This window comes from Amyelois transitella, chromosome 9 (genome assembly GCF_032362555.1).
Source record: "Amyelois transitella isolate CPQ chromosome 9, ilAmyTran1.1, whole genome shotgun sequence".
Taxonomy (NCBI): domain Eukaryota; kingdom Metazoa; phylum Arthropoda; class Insecta; order Lepidoptera; family Pyralidae; genus Amyelois; species Amyelois transitella.
The window spans coordinates 5068129-5082955 of NC_083512.1; the positions used below are offsets into that span (position 1 = coordinate 5068129).

Consider the following 14827-nt stretch of genomic DNA (forward strand, 5'->3'; position numbering starts at 1 on the left):
ATACGGTCACGTCTATATCCCTTGCGGGGTAGACAGAGCCAACAGTCTAGAAAAGACTGAATGGCCACTTTCAGCTATTTGGAAAAAGTGCGGCTATAGATCATCGTGATAATAAACTAAATAAATAACATATTTTAAAGTTAATTTCATTTCAATTTATTTCTTCCTTTACAATTTACCTTAAGGCCGCTGTTTAAATATAGAAGCTAGAAAATCCATTAATGTAACAATGACAATTCAACTTTCATCGACATTCATTCAACAAAATGTCATACATCGCCTCCTGCTGTTTACACACAATGAGTTAAATCAGATTAACACTTACTCGCTTTAACGTTGGGAGCATTGTAAACGCGTAATCAAGATTAGGGTGACAATGTAATTCTTTACATTTAAGTCCCCCGTCGACAAAAGAGCGTTAAATCCGAACAGAAATAAACAATTTCACACGTTGTTATTAGGGCACTGTGAGATTTTCGATTTTATCAACCAACGCCTAACAAAAACTTCGCATGTACAACGGGCGGAGTCTATTTTCTGTTTGGGACAGATAAGGACGAAACTATTCATATGTAAATAGTATTTAATTTATACGATCTCCACCTCCTAGGGCTGGAGTTTGCACTTATTTGAGAACATATTTGATTTCAATTTGTAGTTCAGTTTGAGTATTTAATTAGGTATTAAACAAAATTCCGAACTAAAACTTTGCTACAGTGCTAAAATAGAAGTAAATATGCGAAGTATAAAAATAAGAGTTAATTAAGTTCATGAGCATGTAAAACATTGAAGGAAATGGAATGCGCTTCATTAAAACAAGTTAAAAGAAAGCAACTTAATTATCTTGTTATAAAGGTTGTTTTACAAATAACTTTGGTGTCGATTTACTTACTATAAAGAGATTTTTTTTTAATGAACACAATCAAAATACTTAATTTACAAGGAACGGTAGCATACATATAAACAGGGTGTTAATTGGGATATCTTTTAAAAAATATATATACATCGCTTAAAGTGAAGGGACGCGGAAACGTATCTTGGTCAAACCGGGGATGTTCTGGTAGGTCAGGTCAAAAATATCTTACACTAGTGTATAGTTTACTTGTTGCATAGAAATAACTATACAATTTGGTTGACCGTTTTAACAGCGGCCGTTAGTGGCAGTTGCTTCCTTGAAGCAATAAATATATGCAAAGGTGTCATGTGTCCATTTTGCAAACATGCATTTACCAACTTAGAAGTAGGAATAATAAAAGCTAGGCAAAGGCTGCTCCCTGTTTGTTTTATGTCGCTAAAAGTCACATTTCCTTGAACTGTGACATTTTATCGCTAGGTTTCGATTTAATGGCTTGTCACGTAGGTTTGAAGCAAGTTGAACATGAAAATTTAACTTGAAGTAGAACAACAAATTTTTAAAAATATGATTTGATATCTTTGAGTTGATTTGAATGTGAAAATTAAGTGTATCCACGTGCTTGTATGTATGTTAGACTTTTTTAACGTGAATCCCATAAATATTTTACTCCTGAAAGTTGCGTCTTAAGACAGTTTCGCCTGTTTCAAATGTAAAAAAATCAGTTCACTTGTTATTGAATTTATTTAATTCATAAAAAAATCTTATCTTTATAATGTCATCAGCATAAAATGAGTAGGTATTAAATACTAGTACTTTCTGTTATCGCAACAAATATATATATTGATATATACAGCTTTCCTTACTAGATTCAATATATTCTTAAAGCAACGGATTTTATCGTAGCTTTATTAGGAGGGAACATCACGACACACCCCTAGCAAATCATCTCAATACAGTTCGTGATCAATTTCCACGGTTCGGGTTTCCGGATAATCAACTCGCCGTGGATATGACAGGAATTCTAAATATAGTGTTGTTGTCGGCAAACCAATTACCTGCCATCAGACCAATGTCTTACAATTAACTATACTCAATGCGCATTTACCAACGGAAGCGTTTAGGAATTCCATGGCTTACGTATTTTCAGGACTAGAAACGGAAATTAGTTGTTTGATCCAAAATTAACTTTAATTTATAATTCAAAGCTAAGGGATAAAAGGTATGCTGAGGATACCGTTCATGAAATTGCAAGCAATACTAAGCTTGCGCATATGAAATTGAGCAAAGACTACTTAGCTATTTATTACCATGCGTGTTTCCAAATTCATCATTTTGCCTGTATGTAATTTTATGATACAACAATGCTTCTAACGTTATAGAAAGGCCCTGAAACTCTTCTTTCATTTTTCAAAAATTGATCAAATATCAATTATTAATTAATCAACAAGTGTGGATACCCTGGATGAACTGCGTGGCTTTCCTATTGGAAACGAGATAGCTAATCTAGCGTGAACTCTACGCGATCTGAAGTGAACGTGCTAGGAAGATAGCCTCCTCAGACACGCATTTCACACTGCAGTGCTTCTATACCAACCTTTCACAGTCATTTGATCCTATTATATAGGTTTGTTTGAGAAAGACTGACTGACTGGCATATCAGCGTACATCAACTACAAGTTTTGTAGATTTTAAATTTGGCATATTGGTTAATTGTGGTCTAAAAAATAATAAAAATATACAAATGAAAGAGGCTATTTAGACAAAATATAAATATAGTGGCAATGCGGCCAGCATTTTTTGCTCGCTTAATACCTTGAAAAATGGTTCGATTTCTTACTAATTTGTATGTACGTAGCCTTTGGTTCATAGATATTTACAATTTGATTTTGTTGATTTAATAATGATTTATTCAATATTAACTTATAATATATATTGCTTATTTAGTATACCTACTCCTATGCCTTCATTTTATCGATATCATATGTGTTATACCTACATATAAGATGATTTTGCATTGGTATCTGTGATGTATTTTTTCTTTTGTTTTTCTCCGATATAACACATACACTGATAATAAGTATGGAGTATTTAAATGCTATTCTAAACAACACGGCCCACAAAACATATACAATATACACACATACTTAGTACAAATTAGTTCTATCACTGAATTCTCACTAGATACGTGAGCTTGTGTTCAACCTATTAGGTTATCTTATTACAATTACAACCAACTGCGACGAATAAGATTATCCCATAAACAAGCAGAGCGTACGTGTAATCTCAATCAATTCCCTGTTTATTTACACAAAGACAATATTAGTATATTAATTTACATATTGCTTGCATATTATTTTGTTTTACAGCTCGTTTTGTCGTTGAAAGTTAAGGTCAAAGTATAGATATTTGCCGAATTTTCTGAAAAAAGAAACTATGGTTTAGTTTTTTAACAGGAAAAGATATTCAATGGATAAATTGTAAGGCAGAACAAAATGATAATCTTCTACTATGACGCTACTACACTACTTTTGTTTAGTTGATAAGATGTCTTAATTATATTTAGTTCTAAATTTTGCGTGCTTTCAAAGCTTTCTTTAATTAAGTTCCTCTAAAGTAATCGGCTGCAGATAGCTGAACTATTAGTCACATAAAGCACAAAAATGCTTTCTGCAGTAAATTCAAAGTTATGTCACAAAAATGCATTTAAACTTAAATTTACAATGTAAATACATTAGAGTCACTTTTACTTTTTCACAATTAGCAATAACCGATAGAAGTATAAATATTCATAACAATTATGAACACTATCACTGAACAAATCACTACACACTACACTGTCTACTACAATCACTACACTGAACATACACACTATCACTGAACAAAATAATAACGGTAGAAAAGGAGTTCGCTCCTGAAAAATATTGGTAGAAATTCTCGCTGAAGTTGAAAGAAGATGTTTTTCATTATTTATTTCTTCCTTCGCAATCTCTGACTTGCTTGTCATTTTAAATATTTATGAAGGATAAAATACAGTCTAGGAATTGTTCAATTTCTTAACTGCCTACGCGGAAAACAATAAGGGAGAAAGCTCTGACTTACGAACAAACAGAAAAATAGAAGTAATTCATAAAACATATTAGTTGAACTTTATTAACTACAGCATTCGGGGACAATTAGTAATAACTATCTATGTTTGGTTTCATATAATTTTAACAAGTGTTAACACATTTATGATAAAAATATTTTTCTTTATTATGACAAAAATACTGGCTTGAAACAATACATACAAAGGCGCTCAAAGGTTAATAAAGCAAATATTATAGCTCAAAGCACTGCTTTCGCAGAACAATCCACAGAGCAAGGCAGATCATGCCAGTCCCTCGTGCGTGCGTGCTCTGTGGGTACAAACACGAGTAAAACAACGGGTGGTGGTGCCCCCAGCGGTACCTTATTAGAGGCTATTGTTCTGAATGTACCATCGGTTTTCCTCGTATAGCCCACAGAGTATGGCCACAGTTGTTCCTGTTATTGCGTTCCCTAATTAGAAGGGCGCTATGTACTACGCAACATGTTTGTTGTAGGAGTTAAGAGCTTGGATTCGGGCTGGAACATTTTTATAAAAATTGTGGACAATGAAAGATTTTATGCCTCTCTCTTTCATCTCAAAAGAAGCCTTTACGATACGAAGTTTTAGCATACCTAATGAGAAATTGAAACTTTATTTATTGGGCAAGATAGTAAATTTTGCAAAAGTGTCATCAGGACGTTGGACGTTGGCAGAACTTTGAGTCTTATAACTTATAGTCTTATAACTTATATAGTCTTACACTTGGAAAGACTGATAAATAACTTATATAAATTAAATCGCTAATTCTAATGACCTTATGAAAGTTTATTTGTTTGTAAATACCTTGGGCAGACAGAAAATCATTCTACCCCCGTTGACCGGTACCGTACTAACTTAACGTAGCTTTGTTAATTCTGGCATTCTGGTACAACGTGGAAATGCAGGTCTTCATCACACACGAGTGTAATTGGTCACTTAGTGCTTAAGTCCTGACCCAAATCGGGGAATTTGCGCCGTAGTTTACGTAGGGTCATTAAACTAACCCGCAAATAGGGCAGTTGTTCACCCTCGGTGCCAAATCTCGGCGCTGGCGACAACCAAGTCTCGGCCGGCTGGCGCCGCACACGGCGTACATAAACTCACCCTTATTTGTGCTAAATACTAACCCACTTTCTGCTGCCAAAAGTCTGCGAACGATCACATTTTATCAACTTAGGGTGACTGACTTGTGTTGTTTACTATCGAAGATAAAGTCCTCAAAAACTATTTTGTTTGATATTTAATCACGGCCCCTGTGGCGCAGCGATTATTCGCTTGTCCGTGACACCGGAGGTCCCGGGTTCGAATCCCGGTCAGGGCATGATGATAAACGAACTTTCTCTGATTGGTCTGGGTCTTGGCTGATTGTCTATCTAAGTATTTATTATAAAATATAGTATCGTTGAGTTAGTATCTCGTAACACAAGTTTAGAACTTACTTCGAGGCTAGCTCAATCTGTGTAATTTGTCCCGTATATATTAAATTGTTAAATAAAAAAAAATTGGCGTCACGTCTTTTGAAATAATGTAACTGATTTCTTCGCCGATTTATTGCCTACGTGACTTTATAATTATGCTAATCCAATAATAACTTTCTTCTTCATCTCCCAGTTAGATACAAGGGTGGCCTTTGATTTAAAATTCTGAGTACAGTGCAGGGTTATCCTTGTTGCAAATTTCGACCCTTGACCTAGCTAAAATATTGATGGCTTCACTGCGGTGTGGACCGAGACCTGCACTTGTTTCGGATTTATGACACTGACATTTTATTTGGCTTTGCGCATAAATAAGTAAAGATGTTTTACTACGTTCTTAAATTTAAATACAACATACATACATACATATGGTCACGTCCATATCCTTTGCGGGGTAGACAGAGCCAACAGTCTTGAAAAGACTGAATGGCCACGTTCAGCTAATTGGCTTAATGATAGAATTGAGATTCAAATAGTGACAGGTTGCTAGCCCATCGCCTAAACAAGAATCCTACGAATGGAGTGGTCTTATTCTTTTTAAAAAAATACAAAATAATAAAATACAACTTCTGATTAAATTCAATAAATCATTAAATAAGATCACTTCACATAATTGCCATATTTATGATTAGATTCAGCCGTCTCTTTATAAACGCCAGGAGAATATCACTTAATAATTGTCATATCTTTTGATTTCACAACATTGGTTGAAGTCAAATCGATTAGTTAAAACTAAGTTTACTGCCGCTTCCAAAGCATCAGTGCAGAAGAAACGAAAATAAATTGTACTGCAGCATTTTATTCAACAAAATCAACTCCACAATTATCCAAACTTAGAATAGGAATTTGGACGAGAGATAAGACTAAAATGAATGAAATTAAATAAAGAATTTTTTTTTAATGCATTGGCATACATAGTAATACTATTTCCCTGTTCATCTTCTACAACAGCATCGTGATTTTACGTCATATCATCATGCTCACGATGAAAAATCCAAGGAAAATCCTCGGTTTTATTCAAAAAAGGAACGCAAACAAAAGAATGCAAGCAATGAGAAACGAGCACCTATATTTTTGAAAGATTTGTACATATTACGTTTGTTCTGTCAGCAAATTACTCGGCGAGTGGAAGCATAATGAAAATGGAAACACGAGGAAACCGCGCCTCCGCTGCTCCGATAAGCACTTTCCAACTCAACAGCATAGGATATTAAGCAAATAATGATAACTAAGTAGACGAGCGTCGGCGGTCGAAACGGCAAGGTGCCAGTTAAAATGCTTGATACGTAGAAAGGCACAAGTTCGAATTCCATCTCGTCTATGAACCTATGACTATAATTAAAGTTATGTACAGTTTGAATACTAGCCTTATAGTGAAAGGGTAAGAATGATAACTGAGTATAGAATACGTTTAATTATTGTGAATTCGTATTGTAAGTTGTGTATTTGATTCCGTTTGGCTAATTGTCTCGTCTCGGATGTTTGTTAAAGCTTATCGTTATAATTACTATTAATTGTAGCATGGTAGAGTAGTAGCTGGCTTCAGAATATTCCTTTTTATATTTCTTAAGGTATTATAGTACCTACTTATCATTTTATTTTGTCGAAAGTATGCCAAATTGAAGTAGGTAGGTAGGTATTTAGGTATGTAGGTATATAGCTCAATCAAAAGTTATGAAGTAAACAATATTGGAATTAACAACAAAGAATATCATATACGCAAAAACCTTGACCAAAACTTATTTCATTACGCAAATATTATCCTGACAATTCTTCCACGATACACACACACACACAACTCAATGTAGAAAAACTTACTGGGTTTCACCGAAGATAATATTTTCGTTTGAAAAGTCCTAACTACATCGTTTTTACTTCACTAGACAATTCATTATTCCCCAGAGATACTAAAACAAATATCACTGTAACAAAAAGTATCTATTTAATAATGCTTAGGTTTACAAAATAAAAATGTGTTTAAAATATGGAACAAACAGGATTAAGGACAGAATGAAGCCATTTGACGTGGACTGATCCCCAAGACGGCAGGCACGCTTCACTGATACGCGTTCACGATTTAATTATATTTATACTATTTATACTTATAGCCTGTTTATATGTATTAAGTGACTAAGTGATAAAGTTAATTTAACTAAATTATTTCGCGAAAACGATCACTTAATCCCAACTAATATTATAAATGCGATAGTAAGTTTATTTGTTTGTTACCTCTTCATGGGTTATCTACTGAAATAATCTTGCTGAAATATCATGTAATATTATTAAGAGTCTGGAGAAAGATACCTAGGGTTCCTTTTATCCCGGTAAAAACTATAGTTCCCATGGGATTTGCAAAAAACCTGTTTTTGTTTATAGGTGGCGCTAAATCCACGCGGGCGAAGCTACGCATAAAAGCTAGTCGTTCATTAATCATAAGTTACCAATTAAGTGGATAAATACATAGAACAAAATCGAGTCTTTTTTCATATCAGTAACCTCCCTTCCTGCACCGCACGACTTACCCTAGTAAGCGTGACCTTAACTAAATTGTTTTTATTTAGCGAAGTACACAGAAAATCACTTATTAACTTTATGCTTATCAACTTTATCACATAATGCACAAAAACGATCAAAGTCTTATAAAATTTATTTAAAATTAACTTAATCACTTCGTCACTTAATACGTATAAACAGGCTATAACGTAATTCCTACTGAGCTGTTTGGAGCCGAGAATCCTGGATAAGCTGAGTTTTGTTGAAGAAACGTTACAAAATAATCACCATGAGTAATTGAACATTTGAGTGAATCATTTCTGTTTATACTTCGCGTAATTACTTTTGGCACATTTTGGAGTTATTCTTGAGTTGTAATTATGGTTCTGTTGAAGATAAAGAGATAAATATACACAAGTCTGAAATTTTATTTTTTCTATTCCTTTTAATCAGGTATTTCAACATAGAATTTGGAATAATATTGTCTTTTATATTATTCCGATTTCTATACAATTAATTGCACTTCATTGGAAACTAATGTGTGTTACTAGTAAAATCTCACGAGGAAATGGCGAATTAAGAATGTAATTTGTAACTTCATTAACATGTAGATACTTATCATGATCACATATAATAGGAAAACGGTTTTTTTATGACTAAAACTAATATAACAGTTATAAATTTGTAATTGCACATAATAATTCGTAGATCGCGCACTTGCACTCACACACAACAATGTACGAGTAGAAACCGAACATTTCCCTCCACTCGTAACGCAGTCTGTCTGTCCATTCGTTTTTATTCCAAGCATGGTACTCTCGAAGGACCAGACCTACGCTCGTTCGGTTTTTATATTCATGACCCCGAGCCATTCCGAAAATTGTTTTGTTTCCAAATTGATGTACTGTTTTCTGTCGTATTGTTGCACAAAAGAGCTTTAATTGAACAGATTTTAATGTAATATTTTTTGTAATCGGTTTTTGAATTTTGAACTTTAGATCACCAGATCATGTAAGGATAAAAAGATACATAAATTTTTATTAAACTTGAAATAAACTAAGACAAAGTTAAAAAATCTTTCTATTATTTTAGTAAATGAAGTAATTTATATCATTATTAATTAAACAAAAATAAATGACTGTTTCATTACAAATTCAAACAATAACACATCAAATTATGTTAAATACTTTTCAATTAACACAATTGTTTTAATATTCATTATTTCCATTCATTAAAATCGCACTTTAGTAATAAAAATGTAATTCTCTCGCATAACAGCAGTGAGGGCCGATGTTCCGATTCCAACCATTATTAATAAGGGTTTTAATTGGGTGACTAGGGCTGTATGAATTTTAGAGGCTGTCTAGGGATTGCCTTTGTGTGAACTTTGACATTGAATTGAACTAAGTAAATACTGTCGAACATTATATAGCGATACTCATATAGGTAACTAGTTATTACCCGTGCATGTTTTTTTTGTTTCGTCAGGATTTGGGCGTAAGAAATAATCCGTATCCAATTTAGACTGAAATCTATCCCACCAAAAATCTTATATATACGTTTTAAATCAGCGTACAGTGCATTGTTTCGATCTCATAAAGTCTTTTTTTATATCCAGAACCTAAAAGAAACTAATTATCGAATCGATATTTCAGCCAACGTGTTATTTAAAACTTTAACGTTTTCTAATAATTAACTTTTAGTAAGTACCTAAATTAAATGTGTACTTAATTTTACGTGTGCTATGTTATATTTGAAAAGAAAAACATTATTGATGATAATAATAATAATATCAATGTAAAGAGACGAGTTTTTGTTAAAATTACAAAAATATATTTACTTTTAAAACACGAACAAGCACGGTTACCAAGCTTTTTGTTTTTATGACGAAAACTTTGGCCATTAGCGGGCTCTGAATAATTAGCAAACTAACTTACAAATTAATAAGTTGGTGTAAAGAAGTTACCTATGCAAAGTTTTGCTAACTTATATGAGTACAACCTCATCTTGTATGATATAAATTAGAACATGATATAATGAAACATATAAATACCTAGCTTTCACTCGTGGCTCCGCGTAATAAGTACCTTATGTCCTTTCCGCACTCCACACTAGGTGTATGCAATGTCATATTTTATTTTCAAGTTCCATACCAGATCGGTTAAGTGGTTTTGACGAACAAACAAACGAACGTTCAATCTATTATATTAATAAATCAATATTAAAAAGGAATATTTTTATTGATTCATAAGAGTTTGTTCTTGCCTTTTAGAGACGAAGATCCTTCACCAATCTGATTTGATTTCTTGATACACCAATGGTTAGTGTTTTTCTTATTCGATCGTTGTTTAATATAAAATTAATATTTAAATATTTATATTTATTATTTATTTATTTATACTAATGTACATTGAACATACGGCTGCAAATACTCGATTGGGAATTTGCGATGTCAAGTAGAGAGCACTTTATCGAAGTGTGTTTCGCAATTAGAGGCTGCAGCGGTTACATTGAAACGGTTTTATACATTAACCCATCGTTCGACTGGATTGTATCAGAATATTTAAGAGTTAGAATTAGAGTAATTGAGGAGATAAGTCTCCGATGTCTAGAAATATTATTTGATTATAACTTAAAAGACTTTACAAGCTAATGTTCCATTGGATTATGTCTTCTAAATACGATACAATTCTGGTGTCTTTGAATGAGAAATCTCAATAAGAATAGCGGAATAGACAGGGAATTTTTCAGTAGCTGATGTAATATTGAGGATTTATTGATACGTAAATAATGAAACCTTCTTAAGCTTCTTACCTTCTGTACCTACAGATTGTGTAAACTTCTTTGATTTCTCTATTTAGGTACGTATTGATAAATACTTAACACATTCTTAAAATTTCATGAAGATATACTATCCTTTATTTCAAAGTTTTATTAACAATAGAGCTAATATGAATCCCAACGTTCCCAACAATGGTTTCCTGATTTCACCTTCACTGGCGTCGTAAAGGCCACACTTACGCACTACAACGACTCTCGCGGGAACCCATTGTTGCTACGAAACGTGATTTCTATTAACATTTCCTACTTTCGTGTGTACTCATAAATAGTAACTTACCTAATGGAATGTAAGAAAACTATCATAATTAAGGTAACTAACTCAATAGATCTATTTGTTTATGGGCTTGAAGAAGTACACTTGGAGAAACAGGGGATTAGTTAAGAATTTTATGAACTTATTATATGAACCAAATGATAGTTTTATCAGAAACATATTATTGCTTTTCTTTGACTCTTATATTTATTAAGCAGTTCTCTTTATTTGAAATACTTAACAGTCTTCCTAGAAAATGTCTATAACAAAAATAAATTATTATGTGTCATTCTAGGTTTTATTTAATATAATCCTTACTTTTTTATCCACTATGGTATTGTTCACTGAAAGCTAAGTTTAAAAAAACTCTTTCTTTATTCGCAGTTCTTATCACTGTTGGAAAGAAACGCAGTCGCCAACACGAGTCTTCAGTACCGGCAGATGACCATGTTCGCGCCCACCAATGAAGCCTTCCAGAGATACAATGGGGAAATGGACGATTCTCTAGTGTTATATCACATATGTAAGGATACTTTTTATAATAAAAACTACCTTGACAGCTATTAGGTCACATCATTCCTGAACAGGGTTGACAGTAGGCATAAAGTTATAGAAATGTTGTGGTGTTCCCAAAATAAAAAGCTTTATTATAAAGTTTGCGATTCAAATAGTCATAGCCATTCTATAAGTCAACACAGGTTCAAATTACCACGTGCATCAATTAGTAGTCAATAACGTTCATCCGTCGCAGCATTTAAAAATAACATCCATCCAAAAACATTGTCGCAAACTTCTGATAGATATTATTTTATCGTAAATTATACTTTAAAGAAAATTTACACTGTTACACTGACATTAACTCTTGCATAACCGGTAGAGAGATTATGGTTTTCAGTCGTCCATTATTAGGTTAAGTAGGATATAAATAAACAAGAATCAATAAAAAGAGACTGACAAATATGAAATAATAGCGCCACTACCAGCAATAATAAACTAAACAAAGTTACCTTCAACATATATACATAAAACCATTATTGATCTAAAAGGGGAAGAAGTTAAAATGGCAAATACTTTTTGCAGCAAATCTGGCGACAACCCTGTCTAACTTGGACTACGCAATATCTTCGGAATTCGACGGGAACCCTCCTTTGTGGGTGACACGTCGGAGGGACCACATGCATGACGATATTTATGTAAACAACGCTAAGGTTTACGTATCAAGGTCTTTCCAAGCCGTTAACGGAAATGGAAAGCGGCAGGTGTGTTTGACTTTATTATTTACAGATTGAATAAAAATTAGAAAGAAATCGTCCGATTTTTGGCTTTTCTTGATGACTTTATGATGTTGACCAAACGAATGAAAGAATTTAGTTCTAACTTTGATGAAATGCTTTTAAGAAAGAAAATGAGGATTCATGCCTCTTTTTCTTTCTTAAAATTAAAATTCGCAGCTTCGTATCTTTCAAGTTTTAAAAATAAGTTGCATGCAATCCAAAATTCTAATGATTCGAATATAAGAAAATAACTCGTGATTACTAATAAAAATACCATTTCTTTTATCAATATCACCCTATGTTGACATGTTTTTGGTAAAATTTAGGTTCTACACGTGATTGACCAAGTATTGCAACCTCTCCAACCCCATGGTCCCGGATCTTCTAGCAGTTCAGTCTATAATCCCAACGCCTATCAATTCTTGGAACACTCTGATGAATTTAACATCGGTCAGCATCGACTAAGGTAAAGAAAAATAAATAACAGAAACAGCACTATTTTTAAAACAAAAGAAGTGTTATAAAAAATATTAATGAGTATACTCGTAGATATATAATCTGAAACTAAGCGGCATATTACCGACATTTGAGGATGTAATAGCTCCCGATATATAAGTATAGTTTAAGCAGTAACTTTGTATGTCGAAATACGTTTTTGAACTTAAAATTACTGAAAAAATAACATCACAAAACAAAGTACATAGCAAGCCATCAAAAATAAGCCAAACAGTTGCGTGAAAACATGGAGTTAGCATTCGAGTTTATGGTAACAAATTGTAGTTACTGCTCAACAACACCATTATTCAGTTAGTGTAAAAGTTCGGCGCAAGGGCAACTCCGGTTGTTCGGTGTAATTGAAACACGCGAGAAAGTAATTAACGGGTGCAATGTTGCATATAATGCCGCTGTTTTGCGCACTTTTGTTCCCCGCAGTCTCTGATTCCGAATTGCCGCGGTATGAATAAAAACGGACGCAGTGCAAATTAGGTTTTCCAAAGCTGCTCGCACAACAGTTGAGAGAAATCTTTGTTTTGCGTTCCTCCTTTCATATTTTTATATTACACGAGTCATATCTTTTAGCAAGATACAGACAGTGACATAGTGGTATTTAGTTTTGGGGAAATAAATTGTAAATTTAACAGTCTAAATACATTTTGTTTATCATACACATATATCATTATCACGTACTTTAAAAATTTATTTATACTGATGTTGGGTTTGTGAATAAAATATAAATTTGTTTTTTTTTTGTTTTAATATTAATCATTTTTAAATATGTCTGTGTTTTAACAACGCTGCAATCGTTCCGCAGGTCTTTCCGCCAAAAAATGAATCAGCTTCAAAAGAAAGAAGTGTTTAATGCCGATGGCAGGAACACTTTCTTTATTCCCGTCGACGAAGGTTTTAAGGTACTTAAGAAATATGTTGAATTCAGTGTAAGTAGCGTTATATGAACACAATAATTTTATTAATTTATTTTTAATAATTTATTTTTTCAGCCTACGACAAGATCGGACCTCATAGATGGTAAAGTAATTGATGGCCATGTAATACCTAGACACGTGCTCTTTACAAAAGCGACGCACGACGATAAAGAGTATGAAACGTTAGCTTTCAGCGATAACGTCAAAGTAATCATATCCTTCAGCACAGCTATGAATGGAAATGAGGAAATCAGTGAGTATTAATATAAAACTAGTTATAATATTATGAGTTGTCCTAAGTCAACAAAGGCGATATTGCGAGTATAATATTTAGTTTTAATGTTATCAAACAAAGTAAGTGTAAGTACTACTAATAATATAACAGCTGATCCTTTCACAAAATATAAACAACAGATAAGACCTAGAACAAAATACTAACAACAGATAAGTCCTAGAAAGTGTTTATGGGAACTATAAAAATCGAGTTTTGGATTTAAAATTATTCAATTTTTTAAGGGGATAACCAATTTTTTTCAAAAGTCAAGGATTCGATCAATAAATTGGATAGGTATTAAAAATCTTTGTTTTTTTTTGATCAAACAAATTTTCTTTACAGCGTACGTGAAATCTAATACTGTAGCAGGCGATGCTAAGCACAGCCGAGGTGTTGTACTTGCTGATATCGTGAAGGCTAACATTCCCGTCAAGAATGGAGTGGTCCACCTCATCCAGCGCCCTCTGATGGTGGTCGATACATCTGTCATCGATTTCCTCAAGGTAGGCTTCAATAAACATCAAAATGATAAACTTACCAGACGTCGTAATGGGGTTTAGATTGATTCGGTATCTATAGTACTTATGATCGGTAAAAGTGACAAATGAATTTACCTAGTTGTTACTCGCCAGTCTTCCTACTGGTAGCTTCAAAACTTGGTAAAAAGTAACGGGGTTAAAAAAAATTATATGTTAATAGCTTTAACATTTTTTGGATTGAAGATGATTGTTTGATATAAGTAGGTATGTCAAATGTTGGTGGCATAGACCGTGTGCCAAATTTTCCGGACTTTTTTCGTTTCCAAAGTCAAATCAAAAGACAAAGATTTTA

The 14827-nt window shown here is 33.2% G+C and overlaps 1 protein-coding gene across 1 annotated transcript in view; it reads left to right on the plus strand.

Annotated features, from left to right (window-relative positions):
* The window catches only part of LOC106134644 (fasciclin-1), a 56091-nt gene that overhangs the window by 34352 nt on the left and 6912 nt on the right, over nucleotides 1-14827 (plus strand). The window contains exons 2-7 of the mRNA XM_013334739.2: nucleotides 11409-11547; nucleotides 12105-12283; nucleotides 12625-12764; nucleotides 13611-13707; nucleotides 13798-13975; nucleotides 14339-14499. Coding sequence (XP_013190193.2) covers nucleotides 11409-11547; nucleotides 12105-12283; nucleotides 12625-12764; nucleotides 13611-13707; nucleotides 13798-13975; nucleotides 14339-14499 — 894 coding nt within the window. The remainder of the gene's footprint in view (nucleotides 1-11408; nucleotides 11548-12104; nucleotides 12284-12624; nucleotides 12765-13610; nucleotides 13708-13797; nucleotides 13976-14338; nucleotides 14500-14827) is intronic.